Here is a 23,490-nt window from a genome sequence, read left to right on the forward strand (position 1 = left end):
TAACTGTGCAGTGGCCTGCTTCAATTTGTTTGTTTGATTACACACGCGGAGGAGTAGCTCGGATGGTGGGAATTATGAGCGATCACACACGGTCGAAATCGATTCGACGAAACGGGGGACTGGTCTGATGCAAGGATCCGGGTGTTTTACCCAAAAGTCACGTAGGTCACCTTTCGGCTAGCCGTCACCTGATATTTTGTTTTGCGTATCGCACCGACTAACAAATTCACGAGCGGGGAATGTTTAGTAGCTTCTGTTTTGAAACTCTTTTGAATGCTGTAATATGTTCTCGTCTTCTTTTCTGCGTTTGTGTGCTGTAACGATTTTTACAGGCAAATCGCGAGATAGGCTATGGACCGAGATGAAACCGAAACAAAACCGTTTTGCCGTTGGAAAAATGTTAAAGCTGACCAAATAGACAAGAATCAGCTCCGGGAGAAGAATAGAGTTTGGTGAGCTAACTAACAAAGTACGAAACAAATGTATACACTTTTGTATCGCAACTGCTGATGATGCTGCTTGGATTAAAAGGTTCTAGAAAAGTTCGAAGGCCCGACTCGACTGATAGTGAAAATCTCCTATTCAGCTGTCAAACCCGAGGGGGGTCGGGCGCTTTGATGCGCGTCAACAACGCAAGCGCTGCAGCAACCTGTCCTCTATTGCATTATGCACGAGCAGGATGCCAATATACGGACTGTTTTTATTCGACAAAGGTAGCGAGAGAGAGAAGGCAAGCTCCGGCGGAACCAAACACATTTTGGCCTGGCTGGCGAGACATTATTTTTACCATTTTTTAATTGTTTTCCATTATGTACGACGTCCATTAAAAACCGATTATTCCCTTCGTATTATCGTTAGGGAAGCTGGTTCTATTTGTCCAACTTCCAGAGGACCATAAAAATACAATTATACAGACGAGAGTTATGGTTTGGAAGGGAACCGCTTGTTTTTAAATCCTCCTGTTTATTTGACTAAAGGGTTCAACGAATCTGCATGGTGCGTGAATGTTATCATCTACTTAGGCTTAGATTCTCAGTGATGATGATCGACTTTCTCAAAACGCAGCCCACAATATCCGCAAGCATGAGCACCGGGTTTGTCCTAGTAAGAAAATATGTGATAAATCCCGTGAAATATGCAAATTATTACCGTTGATTGGGAAATGCGAAATTTACCAAATTGATGTACACTTTGGGGTGGCCTAAAGCAGGATCGGTTCCACCGTCACAGCATACCACACGCTGTTCCGACTTGACGATCGGCGCTTCGTCAATCAGCTTAATGGCCCAGTTCGGATTTACAACCTTGGTTGCATTCACGAAACGTGCATTCCGGTAGTCGTTAGCTTCGTAGTACTAAAACAGAAATTGAAATGCAATCAAAGTCGGGCAGGACTTGCGTAATCGTGACAATCGCGGGTTGCTACTTACCTGGCCAGTATGTGTGATTTCATCCTTAATGGTAGCGAATTGGGTAGCCAAGACTTGAGTGCTGATGGGCCGGGAACTGACCACGTTCGCCAGCCGGCGTGCGGGCGAAAGAATCATCCGTGAAGCCATTCCGGCGTGAATTTGTGTTGCTATTGATTTTCTGTGTTGTTTTTATTCCGCACACAGACCGTTTTGGGGGAAAATTGGCAGCTGATCTGATTTGACAAACTGTGACAGATACGGCGATACTCGATTATTCGGCCCTAGTTGCAGAAGTTTGCATGATGGATTGATGAGTGAGTTTTGTCAAAATTATAAAACATTGTTCATATAAAACAATCATTTTTGGTTTAATTTTTCACCAAGCAAATTTACAAAGAAAAGATAAATTTCCTTTTCCAATTACCGTATTTACAACCCACACGGTTAATCGGACAAACGTCCATCCAGCTCACACGCTGTCAAAAACACCGACCGTGAAACGAACATGAAGAAAAACAGAAACAAGTGCTAAATGCATCGAGAGAAACTTTTTACAGAACATCTGTGAAAAAGATACCATTTAAGACCGAAGATGGTGTTCCTAACTCATTGCTAAAACGTTCCCGTAAACCAGCAACATTGCAGCTGCCCACATTACGCTGCTATCGTACCGTATCGCAGGTGAGAAAAGGCTACCAAATTTTGCACTTTGTTTACGTATGTTCCTTCCACGCGAAAGAATTTCCAATGGTCGTGAGAAAAGATGGGAACAACTTCTCCCTTGCTTCCACTTTTCCCACCAGTGTTTCGTGGCATCTTGCGTACCGCTACGGTAGGAATGTTGTGATTTGTGCTGCACACGCTTTTCGTCCAACCTTGTTTGAGGTTTCGGTATGCGACACACGTTGCTTGTGCCAGTCTGTGATTGCAAGAGGGGGGGATTGTTGGAAAGGGGTGAAAAATTTTGCGTTGAAAACTCGATCATTCCGCAAACCTATTTCGCAAAAGGCAGAAAGGCGCATGCATATTTTCGTTAGCTTATTAGCAAATGTGATCGGAACAGGTTGAAGGGGAGTAATCATTCCGCAGCATATAGACGATCTAAACATTCAAAACGAACCAGCATAGTACGAACGACATCGTTGAAGGAAAACAATCAGATTCTGTGGATGTGCTTCCCATGTGAGTTCCTCAGGTAACTACCGTTTAATGGCTGTACATACCCAAAATGAATTGCTTCGAGAAATTGGACAGGTACTACACGTTCACAGAAACAGATGATAGAAAAAATCCTGTCGGCTAGCAGAAAATACAGCAAGCAGTGCCAGTGCATTCACCGTTACTTGGAGACGCATATAGAAATCGCGATGGAACGTTTCATCGTTACTTGGATGTGTGAAAGTGGCCACGAAAGAAGTAGGCCAAATTGCGCTCAATAGTTTCTCTCTACAGGCGGTTGCATCGAATGCAATCATTCCGGACGTTGACCGGAAGAATGGACAATATGGGGAAAGAATAAAGGACGCTGCAGCTCCTAATCGGAATGTATCTGAAGTACCTCATTAACAGGTGTACAACATTAGTGAAGAATCGCAAAACATTGAAAAGCAAAACCACACCTTCCAAGGTGGAACTTAATGGACCACAAAAAAGAACAAGTTGAAAGTACGGTGGAAAAGAAGGAATGGAAAAATGCGAAAATTCATGCTTGATTGCATTTGCTATCTTTTTTTTGTATCTGAACCGTTGCCTTTTCTTGCAGATTACCGTTCCGTGTGCTTAGTATCGATCTTCTTCAGTGAACAGTGAAGAGGCAAGGCAAACATGACATCCGTCCAGAGCCAGGAAGATCTTGAAGCACGTATCGCACGCATTAAGAAACGCAATGAGGAAATTGAGCAGAAGTACCGCGAGGCGGAAGAGGACCGGCTGCGTGCTATGAAGGAAAACGCCATGGTGGAGATCAAACCGCCCAAGGACGATGATTGGCCACGGGAGCATAAGTATGATAAGATCGATTTTAACTATGAGCTTGACGAAAACACGCTCGCACAGCTGGAAGGTAAATATGATAACAGTGAAGATACCCTAACTATGTTAGTATGTTTGTGTGTGCGTATCGCTAAAGTTACGAATAATCTTCTATTTATAGAGAGAAAGAAGGAAAAGAATGCTTTTATACAGAAGATAGCAAAGGAGTATAAAGGATTTGCTGAGGGGGAAGGTCCACCGCCGGATCCGGCATATAGCTTTCTGGCCGATGTAGAACGTGATGGTGAGAAAACGGGACAATCGAGCGATGGTGGCAGCCCTAACAGCAGTGCAACCCTAATCACTCCGAACGGTAGAAGTCCACCCGGTAAGGGTGTTGATCATTTCGATCGTCGCAATCCAAACAACCGTAGCGGACATCGACCAGGAGGTATGCCGAGAGAAGCAATAGGATCACACCCCGGCCAGAGTGGAAGAGCAAAGGGTGGCAAACAGCAGCATGGACACCACCACGGTCATCATCAACATCATGGCGGTGGGACAAACATTCAGCGTTCGTTTTCCACTAATGAGCACGATGGGTGGCGATCTGCATCAGGCGAGCAACAGAGACGAAATACCCGTGGAACGACACACGTAACGCACGAAGGTCCGGGACATTGGAGGCGCGGTGATTTCCAGCACGATGGGCAGGAGAGTCGCAGCAAGGATGATAGTGGTTTACATACCTCAGCCAAATTGGAACCGAATCTAACGGTTTCAATATCGCGTGATGGCGAGTTTAAGAGTGTGAAAGGTAATCTATCGCATATATTCAAAAATATGTATGCGACGATGCGTAACTTGTTATTTTGTTTTTGTTATTTGTCCCCAGTTACATCTCCACCAATTATTGGAAGCGGTCGAGTTGGACCTCGCCAGCCAGCGAAACCCCAATTTCAGTTTCACACTGGTCAAGGAGAACACAACCAGCAGCCTCATGGGCAGCACCATTTACCGCTTACTGCCAGTGCGGGCCGTAAGGAGTCCCATCCTGTTGATCATTTCAATCGCAACACCGCAGGTCGTAAGTCGGATCGTGGTGGAGAAAGTGCCAAAAAGTCCGGACCCACTAATGGGAAGGGCAATGGTTCGCAGTCTAAGGGTAGCAGTGTGCAGGATCGATTAAATCGCAACCGTACGACGGGTGTAGTAGCAGCAAGTAGCGATAAGAATGAAAACTTTATTCCTACCAAAACTAATCCGCCACAACCCGTGTCCGGTGCGGCTAAGGCGACTCTTAAGACCATCTCGAAAATCATTGAAAAGAATGCGGAAATTGATGAAAAGCTGGCACGCGAACTGGCACGGGAAAATGAAAAGTTAGCAACGAAGGTGAAGGAATTACGCCTGCAGCAGGAACAGTAAGACAGGCTGTAGATGAATGTTTTGGAAGTAGGGGACTGTAGTTGTATAGTTCCTGGACTATTGTTATGGTGCCTGAAGCGCACGAGTGATGCCATGTGCACTACTCTTATGCGTACCGAAGGTGGCAACAGTTAGATTTTGCTTTTTAATTATTCATGTATTGATTGGAGCAAATTTGGACGGTTTCGTACAGTCATTTGCTATATTTATATATCATTCACTTGAACCAAATGCGCTGCTTGTAGCAGCTGAAATTTTGATGTTTTTTTTAAATCATTTTCAAAGAATATTTCAAAACAATTTTGGCTATTCTTGCACTCACAGTAACGTGCAATAAGGGAAGCATTCGTACCCATCTGTGGAGATGTTTTTAGATTTCATATCAGCAGTCACCATTTTGACGAAAGATTGTTGAAACGCTTCTCTAGACTCAGAAAGAATGCAATATAATAGGAACCTGCTGAATCAGGTTATCAGTAATCAGTTTTATACGTAATAAACCCACAAAAAGAGATTTACTTTGATTTTATAGCATAGGTTTTTAATCAATCGCTTCGAATGTAGGGAGCTTGCGTTAAGATTTTCTATCATTTCCGTACCAACGGAAACTGATTGCAAAACAGGCTGGTAGTATACCCTACCATATATTACAACATTTAATCACGCTGGTTCGTTTGAATGAGTTGTAAACAACGACACAATAATGTGAACCTTTGTGCGAAGGTAAATTATTTGTTTTAGTGTAAATGATTGAACAATTTGCGCTACCCAATAACGCTGTACGCGATACAATAAGCATTTAATTTGCAACTTTCGCAATGTGTTAAAGTGCACGCAAGTTTATTTATTGTTAATCGTAACATCCTACTTTGTAGCATTTTAGCCGGATAATGGAGGCATAATTTAAAATTTTAAAACATTTTTTTCTTACTCCTTTTAATCCTAACTTTATTCAACAATCAATTTTATCCGGGATGTACTAAAAATCCTAATTTATCGTGATTGTATAATAAAAAAAACAAGGTTGCAAATATATGTGAATGCATGCATTGATACAAACGTTTTTATCGAGTTAGGTATATTATTATCTCGACAAATATCTTCCAAATTTCCGAACGGCAATCTTCCACATGTAGGTATGGTTTTGTTGTGAGGTGCGCGCCATAAGTTTAAAAAAAGTCTTTTTTGTTAAAAGACAAGTCACTCGCATGACCAGTAAGTCGACCGCAGTGCAGCGTTTACGTACAGTGTAGGCAAACCAGCAGCAAATTATCTGACAGCTCCTAGTTTTTCACAACAAAAACAGAAAAGCAATAGTGGCATTGTCCTGTAGCAAAACAAAGCGTATTGCGTGTTTCACATCTTTCTAAATTAGCAAACAAATTGAAGAAATTGTAACTGCGATTAAATTGTGTGACGGATAATGTAATCCTTACACAGCATTGGCACAAGGGCCAACGATTCAAGCGGTAAATGGTATAGCGTACTGCGCCTCCGTTTGTTTGAGTGCGAAAGAAAACAATGACGAGAAGTAGGAGCAGCAGCATCGGCAGAAGTGCATGATTTGCAATCGAGCGTGAATATAGACTGAATGCGTAAAGATACATTGGCCAGAAACGACGAAACGTAGTACGCATAAACATTCGCACACGAGGGCACACAGGCGTAACCAATAGATTTGTCGGTGTGGAACAGTGTAGCGGATCACTCCAGTCACGACACGTTCGAGTGATTTTTTTTTGTTTAGCGAAGAAATCATCGTTGACCGTTCGGGTGACGGTGGAATTTTGTGTGTTAGTTTTGTGTATGCCCCAGCGAAGCGCGAACCGATCGAGTTCTTCATCTTGCCAAGGACGCCAGCTGTAGCGCTAAGCTTGTAGCAAAATCCTGTTGGGATCTGGGAAACATCCAATCTCCCCACAGGGACTGGTGACGAATGCAGCATGACGGTGGTTTATCCACGCAAAATGTTGGCCCGATTCCATCCGTACCATGGTCAGAACATTATACTGTTTAACGAGAACACGGTCGCGTATCGGAAGGCCAGCTTCGGGAATGCGCTCACCTTTAGCGAGAAACCGTTGCAACCGGGTGAAATCTTTCTGCTAGAGATCGAGAAAAACGAACGAGGCTGGAGTGGACACATGCGATTGGGTAAGTTTTTTTCCGGGAGAAATTAGGGATATTGTATTAGATTTAGCTTACAACTTCTGGCCTCGATGAATTAATTGGTAATGAAGGTCGGGACGGTATGTTGCATACTACACAATATTCTAAAATAGTTAGTCAAACAAAACAGAGCCAGTCTTGCAGGCGAATAGGGATTTTATTACCATCAATATTATATTCTTTGTAGCCTTGACTTAATTTAACGCGCTACTGTTATGGCTATTAAATTACCAAACTTAATTATACGTCGTCGGAGAATCAATCCTTGCTATTAAGGAACAGGCAGGATGAAATTTGGTACGGGTCCTAGGTTCATACAACACCTGTTTACCCCTAACTGACTTAAAGTGTTTCGTCTATTTCATATGTTTCTCAAATTATGGATTTTAAAAAGGAACAATGTAGTAAAGTACAGTAAGGTTCCGCATTTTGCATTAATTTTCCTTTCTTTTGGATTGTTATTGTTTCAAAGTTGTTGAAACTTAATTACCCCTTGTTATCATTCGGTAGCGTTGTTTTTTATGTTCTTTAATTTTAAATTATTTTACAAACTTTGTTACTAAACAACAGTGCATTTCTTTCTCCAACTTTATTTTATTCCTCCACGTCGATTGTCGCAAAACGATCATCATGAAAACGAACGGTTTTCTGATGGTATCGAAAACGACGACGATGCTCGCGGTCTTCGGCAACAACGATTTTGAATCGAAATAAGTTAAGCAAAAGTTTTGAAAAAGAGATGGAAAATGTAATCATCACTTTATCGTTGTTAATCGTACCGTTGTAGCAATACGGCCAGGCCGTTCTTTATGAATACAAAAGCAAAAATCGTACCGTTGTATTCTTTTCGTGAGCGCAGCTTTTATTTTTTCGGAAATTACGTTAAATTTGAAATAGTTAGTAAAATAATAAATAATAATACAAAGTAGGGTAACCGTTCCAGTTTTCGGCAGGTGTATAATTAAAGCCAAATGAAACACAAATGCTTTATAAAATGAAGAAATTTTAAAACTTATAAAAAATAAATATTAATATAGTTGCGGAACTGATTGTTGATAATTTATCGTTTCCATAGGTCTAACCCAGCTAGACATTAAACCGGCATCAGCACTACAGTACGCCCTTCCTGATTTATCGAACCTGGGCCACAGTTGGGTCTTCCCCATCACGCGCACGGTCGGAAACTCGATGCTCAAAAGTAATATCCTTGGCAACGGAATCAACGTCAAAACGTCTCGCGGTGTCTTTCCGCGCAGTCTGCTCAAACCAATCTCGCAGGACGGTGGCGCCAGCACGGACATTCTGCCCACGGATACGAACTCTCGCATCGGTGTCATCTTCGTACCGAGTGAGCACGAAGCGGATAAAGCCGAAATGCACTTTATTATTAATGGTGAAGATCAAGGACCGTGCACACATGACATTCCGTATACGAAGGGAGCACTGCACGTGGTGATCGATGTGTACGGTACGACGAAGCAAGTGAAGATCATCCAGCTGTACGGCATCTCAACGCTGCAGGGTGCTTGTCGGGATGCAATACTGGCGCGGGTCAAGAAATCTGCCATTCCCGAGCTGCCGTTGCCGGAAAGTTTGAAAAACTATTTGCTACAGTGCGGGCTGTAGGAGTGGATCGCCATCTGAGTCAGTCAGTTCCGGTGGTGTGGGTAATTTACGATTGGAAAGATAATTTGTAAGCGTACAGGCGTGTAATCTATCTGGGAAGCAAATCTCATCCTCAGTGAGAGCATCGATACGGCAAAATTTGAATCTCGCTAGACGATTGCTCGTAACACTTTGTCAAACTATTTTTTAATTTATCACAACGCGGGTTCTAAACCTCTGACCAGTATAATGGTGAATTATTGTTTTGTTACTAAGAATACGACGGTCTATTCCTTAACTATTTTATAAATTTAAAAAGGAAATAGATACAGCAAGAACGCGGGTCATTTATGAAGGGAAAAAGTTTGTGTAACCTATAGTTGATTTAAAATATTCTTTACATCTCAATTCTTCCATAAACTGCTTGAGAGCTGCTGGATGTAAATTACTCTAATTCTTATAGTGCTACGCATTATCACACTCTCGCTAGCATTTTTATATTATTTTACAGAATTGGAATTTCTACACCTTTAGAAATATTCTGCAAACAACGGTGGAAATTTCGTTGGTATCTGAAGTTCGTCATGAAACACAATGTAAAGAGATGTACCCTTCACGTAATAAATTTTCTATCAGGTTGGAACCAAGCGGTTAAAAAATGGGACGACAGGGACGCAGCAGAACAGTTGTGACTAAGGATACTAGCGGGCAATGGGAACAATTCCTACCAGTTCCGGAACGTACAGAGAAATGTTTATAGTGAATCAAAACAGAACTAAAACAGAGCGAGCAAAAGTTAATGATAGGATAACCCGTTTGTCATGATTATTGTCCAAGTTTGTGATTAAGTGTATTGGAAAGCTTGATTTTTTAAAACTTAGAGTACGAAAGTGATTGGTGAGAGAACAGTAATAAATGTAGAATATCCTACAATATTGGTGAAAATAAGTCCTGTTTTCTTTCCTGTTGTTTTTCGCTATTATTTGATACTCAACTTTCCACTGAGCTAATGTAACTTAAAATGATTTTCCATGCAAATCCAACACGTTGTATTCCAACGGTCAATTTGCACAAGTTTGTACTAAAATTCAAACATACCCAGCTGTGTGTTTACATGTTTAGTACTGTCAGTTAATTGACGTGTGGAACTGTCAGTTGCATAGCGATACCCGCTCACCGTGATTATTTCTCATCGCTTATAAAGAAGTATTAGCCGCTTTGGACGGATGGTGCTTAAAAACTAATGAAATTCTTTACTTCAAGTTATTGTTTTCGAGTGGTACCCATCACAAATGCTTTCTGTGTGCCGGTTGTGTGCCCGCTGGGCTAAATGTGTTGCAAAGATAGATGATCTTCAGCTGAACAATTTACAGCACGCGAAAGACGCGGTCAAGCAAATGTTCTATCTGGATGTAAGCATGTTTATTAACGATTCGTTTTACCGTTGGCTTTAAAGATAATACCCACTCCGTTTACAGCTGTCATGTCCACCTTCGTATCCGAATCAAGTGTGCCTAGAATGCGTGCAATACCTCGAGTACAGCTACGTTTTTCACCAGCAGTTACTGAACGCGGAGAAGGTTTTCCAAACGCTGCAGGAACGGGACGAATTAACCCAGCGGTTGTTAGAAACGAAAAATGCTGGAGATGCATTACAGTTTGCAGAGATGGTAGAAGAGGAATCGGGTACTGAACTGCCACAACAGGAGGCCAATGAATTTTTCGAATCGGTCGATAATGGTAAAGATCACGAAGAGAGGAATGCAACAACGGACGAAGACGAGAGTGCACCGCCCAAACTATCGGAACGCGTGATCGAAATAAAGATTGAAGCGATCGAGGAGCTGGAAATTGTTAGCTGTCCACTAGAAACTGCTGACACCAATAGTGAACAATCGCTATTCGCCAAGGAAATAAGTAGTATTACTGATGAAGATGAAGATGAAAATCACTCTCCAGATGTTGAAGTACACTATGCACATACAAATAGAACAACAAAGGGAATGAATGAGACGCGTCGCGCACCGATGGCAGTAACGGTACCACCGGAACAAAAACCGAATCGTACACTCGTTCGAAACAAGTGTTATGTCTGCTATAGAATTTATGGAACGGAGGCGGAACTTATGTCCCATCTGATAAAGCACAACGATTTGTTGCCATATCGTTGCCGACAGTGCAGTACGCCCGACTGTGTCTTCGAGTTTCGTACGAACCAAGCACTGAACAAGCACCTGGAAACGCATTGGTATCCGTTCGAGTGTGGCGAGTGTCGTTTGCGCTTCAAAAAAAAGGACAACATCAATGACCATTTGCGCAATGTGCATATGTTTGAAAGCTGGTACACTTGCAAATGGTGTGGTTTGAAATTTCAAGAATTGCGTAAATTTCGTCTTCACGTGGCTGCTCATCGCAATATGAAATCGGGCCGGCCCCAAAAAACACACAATGTGCACGTGCACCAAAAACGGTTGCACCCGTATGCAAGACAATTGAACATGTGTTCTTATTGTAATCGTTTTAAACACCGTTCAAACTGCGAACAGCACGAGCAGTATAATTGGCAAACAGAAACCCTGTTTAAATGTACCGAGATATCGTGTAGTAAGACGTTTAACAGCTTTCGCGAATGGCGACGACACATGAAGAAACACTTTCCGAACGAATCGGTATATTTGAAGCGGGTGAATACGTTGCCGGAATCGCTTCGAGATCCAAACACCTATCCACAGGCATGTGCGGCACAAAACTGTAGCTACGTGGTACCAGCACCACGGTCAATGTTTGCCCACTATGGCATGCACAATCCGGCGTACCATTGCCGGAAATGCAAGGCGCGCATGGATCTACCAACGTTGCGTGTTCACGCATGCCACATGCATTGAACACATGTTAAAGTGTCACGACGTACCGACGGCAGTACGATAAATGGTTTATGTATCGACATAAGTAGCGCGAACAAATGTACTGCTTCCAGTATTCGAGGGTGTGCATTCAATCATTAGTATTTATGGCGATCGTTCGCTTAAACTATCTCTGGTAATGTACCTAGCTCAACAAGAATCTTTGCCTGCCGACATGTGATTCACCTACTAGATTAAGACTGGTCGCATTTGCTTATAAAGATTCAACCATTCGAACTGCTACTTGATTAAGGAATAGTAGATTGCATTTTTTATATAATGCTTGAGCGGTAAAACATATACCTCAAATCACTTAAAATAGAAGTTACTATGGCGATTGTCTTAAAATAGTACATTATTGGTTTTGTTTGTCAGGCTCTGGATTAACCGCATTCAACCACGGCGAAAGATTCTGAGTGGTTTTGTTGAAATCGAATTTTCGTTTTGTTTATCCTTTACTTTGAATCAATTCATTTTGATGCCGTTTCATAATATTAGTCGTCGTCAAGCGTAGAATTATCGATAATAGCAAGATATCACCACGATACACCCTAGTAATGCGTCTATGTCTGGTGAATATCTCTTATGAACTTACACTGTAATGGACACCTTCTCACTACCGTTATACTGAAGCCTAGCAGCTATTTGCTCAAAAATTAGTAATAAAAAGGACTAATGCATTTGATTAAAAATGTGCAACATTTATTTTGTCTTCGTTGTCGCACGCAAACAGGGATTCTGGTGTACAGATTCAAAATCCTGAGGTAAAGGTCTTAAATGGCAGTCGGAATTGCTAGAAATGCTGTTCATGTACGTGTTTGTTCCTAACCAATAATAGCGGTCCCCGCTTAGCCTAATCGTCTTACAGTTTGTAGTCATCCGGTCCCAAGACGTTGCTAGCAGTGCATGAAATCATCAACCTCATTCGGTGATTCACCCAGACCCACATCCTGCAGCAGCATCGCCTGTCCGCTATCCGTTTTCTCCAGATGCTGTTTCCGGATGTGTACCTTCAGGTAGTCCTTTCTCGGATATCTTCGCAAACAGTACTCACACTGGAACGGTTTTCCTTCGTCGCCGGGATTGTGGGTGCGCATGTGCCTTTTCAAATCGGATGATTGGACGTATCGTTTGCGGCAGACGGTACACTCGAATGCTTTCTCGCGGGTATGGACGCGGGTGTGTATTTTCAAACACTGCAACCGTTTGAATGTGGCCGGACATGCTTTACAGGCATATTTGCGCTCCTGCGAGTGGCTTATGAGGTGTGTCTTCAGCAAATCTTTCGTCCGGAAACCCTTGCCACACTCGACGCACACCTGATCCTTAGTGTTGCTCGTGTGCAGCTTGAGATGGTTCTTCAGATAGAGCTTGTTCTTAAACCGTCGTCCACACACACTACATTCGAAAGGCGCTTCGTTCGAGTGTGTTGTCTTGTGGTTGGAAAGGTCATGTGCACGCCCAAACGTACGGCCACAGATTGTGCACGGGTAGCACTTCGGCCGGTACACCTTTTGTTGGTGTTGCAGCAAGAAGAACGCCGAAGCAAAGCGCTTCCGACAGATGTTACACTCGAATGGTTTACCATCGTCCGTACCGGAACCTGCCGACCCATCGGTGGGTTTGTGAACGCGCTCGGAATGGTCCCGCAGGGCAGCAGCATCCTCGAAGACTTCCTTGCAACCACCGCAGCATCGTCGACTCTTTTCCACAGCCTGCTGTTGATGCGCTCGCTCCAAATGAAGTTTAAGGAAAAGTTGCTTCATAAACATGGCACCACATAGTTGGCATTGGAACTGTCTGATCAGTCGTTTGTGCGTTGCCAACGATTTCCGTGTCGGATAGCGCCGATAGCATGTGTCACATTCGAACGGTTTTTCGACATCGAACGTGCGTTCTGGTCGGTGCACTTCCTGCGAATGTACCAACAGTTCCAATTCCTGTTCGAAATCCATTCGACAGCCGCAGCATTTGTACGTTTCCGTATTCTTGTGACATTTGCTGTGAATGTCTAGATTTGCTTGGGTCATGAACCGCTTGCCACACTGCGGACAAGCGTACTTCCGGTTGACGGATCGTTGATGCTCTTTGAGCAAGTGTTGGCTGCTGAAGCGCTTGAAACACAGCAAACAGCGCAAAGGTTTTCCTTCGTCCATGGCACTCCTGGATGGGGACGATTCCATCGGCAGATGAACGGTTTGACAATGTTCGCGCAAGCTTTGCTCACTGTCAAACAGTTTCCGGCAACCGCAACACTTTTGTTGCCGTTCAGAAGCACCGAACGAAATGTCTTCTTCGTTGGTTTCGCTTGACTCGTGAACCGTATCGTTTTTTGCCATATCTATTGCACCGTACTTCAGGATCAAAGCTACGTCTTCGTTCGTTAAAACTTGTTTCATTTGTTCCGTATGTAATGATTCTTGTTCGGTAACATCTTCACACTGCTGATAATCGTCCTGCTGTGACGGCTGTACGGGGAGTAGCTGCTGGATAGCAGTTTCAACAAATGCTTCCGCATTATCATCAGTCTTCTTATCGCTCGATGTTGCGAAATCACAATTTGCATTCGCGTTCTCCAGCAGCATACCCTCATCGTCCAGCATCATGTCATCGTACCCGTTGGCTAGCAGAAACTCATAACCCGACGGGTCGATATCTTCTGCACGCAGTTCCGCCACCGCCGACGAATCCGTTTGCTTTTCTTCCCGATGTAGGTTTAGCTCATGCTTGAAGATGGAGCGAAACGTTACGTCCGAGTCGCGGCATTTCTGTATGATGTGGTACGCAATGATCATGTACTCGGCACAGTTCCGACATGCATTCCGTGGCAGTGCGTCGTTCTTGCGTATTTCTACCCGGGCACACTCTTTGATAACTTCGCTCAGCAGCACATCCTCGAACTCGTCGTACACGCACACGAAATCATCCTCGCAGCTTTCCATGCATATACGGCACACCTTGTAGCAGTCTGGCTCGATCAAGATATCCATCGTAGTTAGGCACGCGATTGATTATCGGACGGGGATAATTCGTTGGGCACCGCAACCCACGTTTGGCTGGTTGCAGAATCACATGCGGACTGAGTCACAGCTTTCGTTCCGATAATGGAGAGTTGTTACTACACTGTCCAACGACTCATCTGTAGCGCAGCTTGTACGCTTGTTCCGTGCACTAGAAACAGATAAGAAATCGTAGAAGATTACGGGAGTTTCAATTGGTTTTTACCAGACCGAATGGGCCGCGAGCATCGAGCGAGCTCCCGTACTGTTTATTTACATGCACGCGCGGTTCTGACAGCTGCACACAAAATGCAAAACAGCAGAAAACCAAACCTGCTCGAATCGCGCAAAGGTGAGACAAAACTGCTCGAAGTGCTGAAACGATGGTGAGCAGTGTTCGCTCACTCGTCATTCACCCTACAGCTGTCAACCGAGACGCGTCGTTTCGGTACTTCTCCTGTGTTTGCCTTTGTTTGCTGCACATCGCTAAAAGTATTTTACATTTATCCTATCGTGTAAGTAAAGTATTGTACGGTTTTCGATTCGGCCATTTGCAACAAAGTGTTCAATCACACGATTCTCACCATTGCAGGCAGGCGCTGTGGAACACAGAGAAGAGTACACATTTTCAGACGCTGCCCCTAACCTGCAAAAGTTGATTTTTCCACCCGCTGTGTTCAGACATCGAGGAAACAGCACATACAGCAATGGCAACTGTGATACGACTTAAGAGACGAGTGGATGAAGATCCGTTGAATGCATTTGTGCTGAACTGTAAACGGCAACGCGTCGAAGGTGGTACGGGAGTAGATGAGGATGACAATGCGAACGCGGCTGCGGCGGGTACTTCAACCATACTAAAGTTTGCTGGCACATTTACTAAGGTAAGTGTGTGCTGCGATATGGCACAATTTTCAACCGATAGGTGTGTTAGCAAGTGCAACCGTTTCCCCTTTGTTTATACCCGCAGGCTGAAGGCATCGCAACGCACATACAAAACATACACAAAGATCAAGCAAAGGATGCTTTGTCGCGAGTGCACCGACCCAACATAACCTCCCGGAACCGGCTGGCAGCGAAACAGAGCGCACAAAACAGCCGATTCAAAATTGTCAACTGCACGCGCTCGATCGCAACTGTGGACAGTGATACGAGTGATAATCCAATCGCTACAACGATCGTAGACGTAGAGCGGGAATCGGGGACGGCTCGGTTGGAAAATACGAACGTCCCTCCGGACATGCCAGCGCTGGCTACCGTTACGCCGGATATAGTGAATTCCGTGACACATGGTGGAGCATCAAATCTACAGCAGCAGCAGGAGCAGCAGGAACAACAGCATCACCAGTTGGAACAGGCGCCATATTTTTACGAACACGGTGTACACTACGTCTACGATCTGTATGTAGCCGATGCGAGCCAGGATGTTACGCACATTCCCTACTACATCGACAATCTGGACGATCTCAGGTTGGTGCTGATAGAAGACGCGTACTTTGCATTCTACTCGTTCATTTGAATGATTCGGCAGAGCGGACTACATAGACATATAGGAATGGGTCGGTCGATTCAGCAAGCTTTGGGATGGGGGGGTGTCCTTTTAGCAGCAGGCTAACGTATTTTGTCCTTTCACTCCCATTTACTGAATACTATACATAGTTGTAAGCATTAGAACAAACCCGGTACACTACTCTCTGATAAAAATATACTCTGAATGGAAACGCCCCACAAAGCGCCCGTCCGCCCGTCATTAAGGCGGATACGGCGCTGTACGGTGTGCTGTTCTTTATCCAGTAATTTATCCTGTGTGGTCTGATTCATTCCTGAGTTGCTGTTTTTTTTTTCGTTTGTCTTTAGCCGAGGCTAATGTTTGTGTAGCGTTGATCGGCTCGGTATTATTGGATAAATGTTCGGAATGGTAGTTAATGGGTTATCTTTTTTTTCTCTCTTATTGGGCACATAACCACCCATTACAGTGTCATGGTGTGTGATGATCCACTCTATTCATCCCATCGGGGTCTCGATTCGGACGATTCGAGTGATACAGATTCGGAAGATTCTAATGCTGAGGGTAACTGGCGCAACGATTACCCAGACGAGGAAGATCACCCGGACGGGGATAGCGTTGACGAGGAGGACATGGCACGCGCGGTGGAGGATCTTGATTTGGGTATGAACTGTTGCAACATTCAGCACACGACATGCTAGGTTTGATACTCATTGCGTTTTATTCGTTCGATTAGAAGGCGAAAGGGAATTATCCTCGGACGAAGATTACGTGCGGTACGACAACGAGGAGGAAGAGGAGGATGAGTTTGCTTACCCACGGGATGTCGGTGTGCTGTACACGGACGAGGAAGAAGATTCCGACAGCGACACGGAAGGAGTTAATCGGGATGATGTTCGGCGCTATGGTACAGCGTACGCACGTTACAAAGCACGCATCCTGCGGGAAGAGAAACGTGGACCAGCCGAGAGTAGTAGTTCTAGCTCGGAGGAAAATTTTGATTTGTATGATTAATTGCACGCAACATGAAGTTTGCTGCTTAGGAGGTGCTTGTGGGTAAAAAGACATAACTCCCTCAAGGGAAAGAAATGAGAGTAACTCATAAAGCCGACGAATACTTTGTATGTTGTATATCAGGGGAGGTGGAATCAATCTGTCTATCATATTGCTAGGGCACTCGCATGCTGTCCGATCAGTCAAGAGTTCAGTTCTCTAAGCGGCAGAGAAGGAAGTGTTTTGGTTTTCTAAAGTATGTGTGCTCATCGGTTTTAAAAAGATCTGCGTCATGCACTTTACCCCACAAAAATACTGAGAACCCCGGAGAGTGGACGGGGGGGGGGAGTGTCAATAAATTCCTCTTCTTTCCCTGCCAAGAGAGGGGTTGCGTCGCGCTCGCGCACCCACCCCTGCTTTGATTACATATGAGCGATTTTTCTTTCAATCATTTGCTATAATCATTACAACTCAACGTTGCTCACTTTTCACACAGTTTTCATAGTTATTGTCCTTGTAAGTTCCCTTTCCTAAGCCGGGAAGAGAGTTCTCGCTCTTGCCCCAAACACATGCATTGGAAAGAACAAATTTCTCACACAAGGTAAATCATGGGTTTGCGCCTTTCCACCCGGAATTCCATTCGCAATTCAACTTCCCTTGAAGTTGCGATTCCTGGTGGTGGAACAGGATTATAAAGAAAAAGCGATCCAAACAGAAGAAAGAAAGCAGTAACAATCTTTTTGTAGTTGAAACTAAATCAAGCCATCTGTGAGTTACCGTGGTACTCACGCATATGGCACTCTCAGATCCAAGCGGTCTAAAAATAGATGTTGACCACTTTTTACGCATGGAAGCATCTGTGCTTCTAGTTCATCTACAAGCCTCTCACAAATGTCAATACATTTTAGCTCTGTGTACTGCGTGAGTCAGACTGACGAATGAGTGTATCATTGACACCCACCAACCCCAACACACGAGTTCGAATCTCGCTTTGGTGGTCGAGAGTTTTTCTTCAGTGCGGCCCCCCGCCCCTTTAATAAAATCCTTGCTTCCCAAATGTTCAATTTTAATCATTTCCATGGTTATAGTTGGTCAATAGCAAGGTAAAGTAATGTCCAACATTCCACGCGAAGCTGAATCGTAAAAAAGTGTTCTGCCTTTCGTACTACTAACAGACAAAATCCTTAATGAATAATTAAGGAGGACGACATTTTTTATTCATTCGCTTTTTTACCCCTAGATCGTGTATTGAAACATAATCTTATTTCCGACCTTAAAAAAACTGGTTTGTAGAAAAAGGAGTGCATCTATTGATAAAGATCTAATATCTAGATATATATTTATAAATTATTTCAATGCATAAGTAAATGTTTCTGCGCAAACAAACGGATTGTATTCAAAGTCAATCGACCAGTATCCGAAAAGGGCAATAGTATACATAGAAAACAATGATAGCCACTAGAAGAAACTGTGAGAAAACTCTTGAAAAAGAATAAAACACAACATAAGTTTACTGTATTTATTTATTTATATTTAAATATGACGGATTTCAGCTTAGTAATTGTCAATTTGCCAATCTCCGCCTTAACTATTTTTTTTGAGTTATTGAGTTAAGTTATTGAGGAAAATTTTATAAATTGATGTATTTTCATGCGAATTTGTTGAAATAAGTTTCTTTTCACTCAAATAATGCTTTAAATAAAAAAAGGTTAAAAAATGTTAAAAAATAAAAAAAATTTAAAAGTTAGAAAATTTCATAAGGCTCATTTTTGCGCCAAGTTTTGGCTATAAGTCGGTCGGTACCCAACGGATCGCCAATCTTTAACCTGTGGTCGATAGATGGCATCAATGGCTACATTTTCTTCTTGGATGGCCATGCCCTCAGATGTCTGTGGCAGAAGTTATGCGAGGAACTAAATTCCTTACCCTGTTTGATAAAATGTAAAATTTTTCTCAATTTTGCTCCAAGATTTGCCTATAACTCGGTCGGTATCCAACGGATCGCCAATCTTTAACCAGTGGTCGATAGATGGCATCAATGGCTACATTTTCTTCATGGACGGCCATGCCCTCAGATGTCTGTGCCAGAAGTTATGCGAGGAACCAAGTTCCTTACCCTGTTTGAGAAAATGTAAAATTTTCCTCATTTTTCTGCAATTCAGCAAATTTTTAAATGCGATATATTTTAATGCGAATTTGCTGCAATACGTTTCTTTTCACTCAAATAATGCTTTAAACACAAAAAAGAATAAAAAATCGGAAAAAAATTTCAAAAAAAGTTTCCACTCGAAAATTTCATAAGGCTTACCCCTTACGTTTTTTTGAGAAATTTTGCAAAAAAAATAAAATTGATTTATTTTAATGCCAATTGGTTCAAATAAGTTTGTTTTCACTCAAATAATGCTTTAAATAAAAAAAAGAGTAAAAAATAATAAAAAAATCAAAAAATTCAAAAACATGAAAATTTACTAAGGGTCATTTTTGCGCCAAGTTTTGGCTATAACTCGGCCAGTATCCAACGGATCGCCAATCTTTGAACTGTGGTCGATAGATGGCATCAATGGCTACATTTTCTTCATGGACGGCCATGCCCTCAGATGTCTGTGCCAGAAGTTATGCGAAGAACCAAGTTCCTTACCCTGTTTGAGAAAATGTAAAATTTTCCTCATTTTTCTGCAATTCAGCAAATTTTTAAATGTGATATATTTTAATGCGAATTTGCTGCAATACGTTTCTTTTCACTCAAATAATGCTTTAAACACAAAAAAGAATAAAAAATCGGAAAAAAATTTCAAAAAAATTTTCCACTCGAAAATTTCATAAGGCTTACCCCTTACGTTTTTTTGAGAAATTTTGCAAAAAAAATAAAATTGATTTATTTTAATGCCAATTGGTTCAAATAAGTTTGTTTTCACTCAAATAATGCTTTAAATTAAAAAAAAGAGTAAAAAATAATAAAAAAATCAAAAAACTCAAAAACATGAAAATTTACTAAGGCTCATTTTTGCGCCAATTTTTGGCTATAACTCGGCCGGTATCCAACGGATCGCCAATCTTTAACCTGTGGTCGATAGATGGCACCAATGGCTACATTTTCTTCTTGGACGGCCATGCCCTCAGATGTCTGTGCCAGAAGTTATGCGAGAAACCAAGTTCCTTACCCTGTTTGAGAAAATAAAAAATTTGCTCAATTTTGCACCAAGATTTGCCTATAACTCGGTCGGTATCCAACGGATCGCCAATCTTTAGCCTGTGGTCGATAGATGGCACCAATGGCTACATTTTCTTCTTGGACGGCCATGCCCTCAGATGTCTGTGCCAGAAGTTATGCGAGGAACCAAGTTCCTTACCCTGTTTGAGAAAATGTAAAATTTTCCTCATTTTTCTGCAATTCAGCAAATTTTTAAATGCGATATATTTTAATGCGAATTTGCTGCAATACGTTTCTTTTCACTCAAATAATGCTTTAAACACAAAAAAGAATAAAAAATCGGAAAAAAATTTCAAAAAAAGTTTCCACTCGAAAATTTCATAAGGCTTACCCCTTACGTTTTTTTTGAGAAATTTTGCAAAAAAAATAAAATTGATTTATTTTAATGCCAATTGGTTCAAATAAGTTTGTTTTCACTCAAATAATGCTTTAAATAAAAAAAAGAGTAAAAAATAATAAAAAAATCAAAAAATTCAAAAACATGAAAATTTACTAAGGGTCATTTTTGCGCCAAGTTTTGGCTATAACTCGGCCAGTATCCAACGGATCGCCAATCTTTGAACTGTGGTCGATAGATGGCATCAATGGCTACATTTTCTTCATGGACGGCCATGCCCTCAGATGTCTGTGCCAGAAGTTATGCGAAGAACCAAGTTCCTTACCCTGTTTGAGAAAATGTAAAATTTTCCTCATTTTTCTGCAATTCAGCAAATTTTTAAATGTGATATATTTTAATGCGAATTTGCTGCAATACGTTTCTTTTCACTCAAATAATGCTTTAAACACAAAAAAGAATAAAAAATCGGAAAAAAATTTCAAAAAAATTTTCCACTCGAAAATTTCATAAGGCTTACCCCTTACGTTTTTTTGAGAAATTTTGCAAAAAAAATAAAATTGATTTATTTTAATGCCAATTGGTTCAAATAAGTTTGTTTTCACTCAAATAATGCTTTTAATTAAAAAAAGAGTAAAAAATAATAAAAAAATCAAAAAACTCAAAAACATGAAAATTTACTAAGGCTCATTTTTGCGCCAATTTTTGGCTATAACTCGGTCGGTATCCAACGGATTGCCAATCTTTAGCCTGTGGTCGATAGATGGCACCAATGGCTACATTTTCTTCTTGGACGGCCATGCCCTCAGATGTCTGTGCCAGAAGTTATGCGAGGAACCAAGTTCCTTACCCTGTTTGAGAAAATGTAAAATTTTCCTCAATTTTGCACCAAGATTTGCCTATAACTCGGTCGGTATCCAACGGATCGCCAATCTTTAGCCTGTGGTCGATAGATGGCACCAATGGCTACATTTTCTTCTTGGACGGCCATGCCCTCAGATGTCTGTGCCAGAAGTTATGCGAGGAACCAAGTTCCTTACCCTGTTTGAGAAAATGTAAAATTTTCCTCATTTTTCTGCAATTCAGCAAAATTTTTAAATGTGATATATTTTAATGCGAATTTGCTGCAATACGTTTCTTTTCATTAAAATAATGCTTTAAACACAAAAAAGAATAAAAAATCGGAAAAAAATTTCAAAAAAATTTTCCACTCGAAAATTTCATAAGGCTTACCCCTTACGTTTTTTTTGAGAAATTTTGCAAAAAAAATAAAATTGATTTATTTTAATGCCAATTGGTTCAAATAAGTTTGTTTTCACTCAAATAATGCTTTAAATTAAAAAAAAGAGTAAAAAATAATAAAAAAATCAAAAAATTCAAAAACATGAAAATTTACTAAGGGTCATTTTTGCGCCAAGTTTTGGCTATAACTCGGCCGGTATCCAACGGATCGCCAATCTTTGAACTGTGGTCGATAGATGGCACCAATGGCTACATTTTCTTCTTGGACGGCTATGCCCTCAGATGTCTGAGCGAGAAGTTATGCGAGGAACCAAGTTCCATACCCTGTTTGAGAAAATAAAAAATTTTCCTCAATTTTGCACCAAGATTTGCCTATAACTCGGTCGGTATCCAACGGATTGCCAATCTTTAGCCTGTGGTCCATAGATGGCACCAATGGCTACATTTTCTTCTTGGACGGCCATGCCCTCAGATGTCTGTGCCAGAAGTTATGCGAGGAACCAAGTTCCTTACCCTGTTTGAGAAAATGTAAAATTTTCCTCAATTTTGCACCAAGATTTGCCTATAACTCGGTCGGTATCCAACGGATCGCCAATCTTTAGCCTGTGGTCGATAGATGGCACCAATGGCTACATTTTCTTCTTGGACGGCCATGCCCTCAGATGTCTGTGCCAGAAGTTATGCGAGGAACCAAGTTCCTTACCCTGTTTGAGAAAATGTAAAATTTTCCTCATTTTTCTGCAATTCAGCAAAATGTTTAAATGCGATATATTTTAATGCGAATTTGCTGCAATAAGTTTCTTTTCACTCAAATAATGCTTTAAACACAAAAAAGAATAAAAAATCGGAAAAAAATTTCAAAAAAATTTTCCACTCGAATATTTCATAAGGCTTACCCCTTACGTTTTTTTTGAGAAATTTTGCAAAAAAAATAAAATTGATTTATTTTAATGCCAATTGGTTCAAATAAGTTTGTTTTCACTCAAATAATGCTTTAAATTAAAAAAAGCGTAAAAAATAATAAAAAAATCCAAAAATTCAAAAACATGAAAATTTACTAAGAGTCATTTTTGCGCCAAGTTTTGGCTATAACTCGGCCGGTATCCAACGGATCGCCAATCTTTAACCTGTGGTCGATAGATGGCATCAATGGCTACATTTTCTTCTTGGACGGCCATGCCCTCAGATGTCTGTGCCAGAAGTTATGCGAGGAACCAAGTTCCTTACACTGTTTGAGAAAATGTAAAATTTTCCTCATTTTTCTGCAATTCAGCAAAATTTTTAAATGTGATATATTTTATTGCGAATTTGTTGCAATACGTTTCTTTTCACTCAAATAATGCTTTAAATTAAAAAAAGAATAAAAAATCGAAAAAAAAATTCAAAAAAATTTTCCACTCGAAAATTTCATAAGGCTTACCCCTTACGTTTTTTTTGAGAAATTTTGCAAAAAAAATGAAATTTATTTATTTTAATGCCAATTGGTTGCAATAAGTTTCTTTTCACTCAAATAATGTTTTAAATAAAAAAAAGAGTAAAAAATAATAAAAAAATCAAAAAATTCAAAAACATGAAAATTTACTAAGGGTCATTTTTGCGCCAAGTTTTGGCTATAACTCGGCCGGTATCCAACGGATCGCCAATCTTTGAACTGTGGTCGATAGATGGCACCAATGGCTACATTTTCTTCTTGGACGGCTATGCCCTCAGATGTCT

General features: G+C 41.4%; 6 protein-coding genes across 9 annotated transcripts; 4 read left to right on the forward strand and 2 right to left on the reverse strand.

Moving 5' to 3' along the window:
- The first annotated feature begins 52 nt into the window (after positions 1-52).
- Positions 53-5,329, forward strand: LOC125762667 (uncharacterized). Of its 3 annotated transcripts, none has more exons than XM_049425046.1 (4): positions 53-161; positions 3,175-3,474; positions 3,565-4,200; positions 4,279-5,329. In XM_049425046.1, the coding sequence occupies exons 2-4, from the start codon at positions 3,237-3,239 to the stop codon at positions 4,809-4,811; spliced, it is 1,407 nt and encodes a 468-aa protein (XP_049281003.1). In that variant the 5' UTR covers positions 53-161; positions 3,175-3,236; the 3' UTR covers positions 4,812-5,329. The 3 variants fall into 3 exon arrangements, with proteins under 3 accessions (XP_049281003.1, XP_049281001.1, XP_049281002.1); XM_049425044.1 differs by lacking the exon at positions 53-161 and adding an exon at positions 1,879-2,093; XM_049425045.1 differs by lacking the exon at positions 53-161 and adding an exon at positions 2,187-2,607.
- LOC125762675 (NADH dehydrogenase [ubiquinone] iron-sulfur protein 6, mitochondrial) lies at positions 922-1,652 on the reverse strand. Its single transcript, XM_049425055.1, has 3 exons — positions 1,431-1,652; positions 1,176-1,355; positions 922-1,101 (listed from the first exon to the last, which is right to left on the reverse strand). The coding sequence occupies exons 1-3, from the start codon at positions 1,557-1,559 to the stop codon at positions 1,033-1,035; spliced, it is 378 nt and encodes a 125-aa protein (XP_049281012.1). The 5' UTR covers positions 1,560-1,652; the 3' UTR covers positions 922-1,032.
- Positions 5,330-6,050: 721 nt separating the features above from the next.
- LOC125762672 (neuralized-like protein 2) lies at positions 6,051-9,533 on the forward strand. The gene is made up of 2 exons (XM_049425052.1): positions 6,051-6,965; positions 8,056-9,533. The coding sequence occupies exons 1-2, from the start codon at positions 6,755-6,757 to the stop codon at positions 8,604-8,606; spliced, it is 762 nt and encodes a 253-aa protein (XP_049281009.1). The 5' UTR covers positions 6,051-6,754; the 3' UTR covers positions 8,607-9,533.
- A 135-nt stretch (positions 9,534-9,668) lies between these two features.
- Positions 9,669-12,155, forward strand: LOC125762665 (RB-associated KRAB zinc finger protein-like). The gene is made up of 2 exons (XM_049425042.1): positions 9,669-9,997; positions 10,064-12,155. Exons 1-2 carry the CDS (start codon positions 9,878-9,880, stop codon positions 11,468-11,470), a joined length of 1,527 nt encoding a protein of 508 aa, XP_049280999.1. The 5' UTR covers positions 9,669-9,877; the 3' UTR covers positions 11,471-12,155.
- A 13-nt stretch (positions 12,156-12,168) lies between these two features.
- On the reverse strand, positions 12,169-14,765 carry LOC125762661 (zinc finger protein ZFP2-like). The gene has a single exon (XM_049425037.1). The coding sequence runs from the start codon at positions 14,476-14,478 to the stop codon at positions 12,385-12,387; it is 2,094 nt and encodes a 697-aa protein (XP_049280994.1). The 5' UTR covers positions 14,479-14,765; the 3' UTR covers positions 12,169-12,384.
- A 112-nt stretch (positions 14,766-14,877) lies between these two features.
- Positions 14,878-17,269, forward strand: LOC125762670 (probable RNA polymerase II nuclear localization protein SLC7A6OS). 2 transcript variants are annotated; one of them, XM_049425048.1, is made up of 5 exons: positions 14,878-15,002; positions 15,080-15,371; positions 15,458-15,957; positions 16,464-16,657; positions 16,731-17,269. In XM_049425048.1, the coding sequence occupies exons 2-5, from the start codon at positions 15,195-15,197 to the stop codon at positions 17,006-17,008; spliced, it is 1,149 nt and encodes a 382-aa protein (XP_049281005.1). In that variant the 5' UTR covers positions 14,878-15,002; positions 15,080-15,194; the 3' UTR covers positions 17,009-17,269. The 2 variants fall into 2 exon arrangements, with proteins under 2 accessions (XP_049281005.1, XP_049281006.1); XM_049425049.1 differs by having other exon boundaries at positions 16,734-17,269.
- The last annotated feature ends 6,221 nt before the right edge of the window (positions 17,270-23,490 follow it).

The sequence above is a fragment of the Anopheles funestus genome, chromosome 2RL, assembly GCF_943734845.2.
Source record: "Anopheles funestus chromosome 2RL, idAnoFuneDA-416_04, whole genome shotgun sequence".
In the NCBI taxonomy this organism is placed as follows: Eukaryota; Metazoa; Arthropoda; class Insecta; order Diptera; family Culicidae; genus Anopheles; species Anopheles funestus.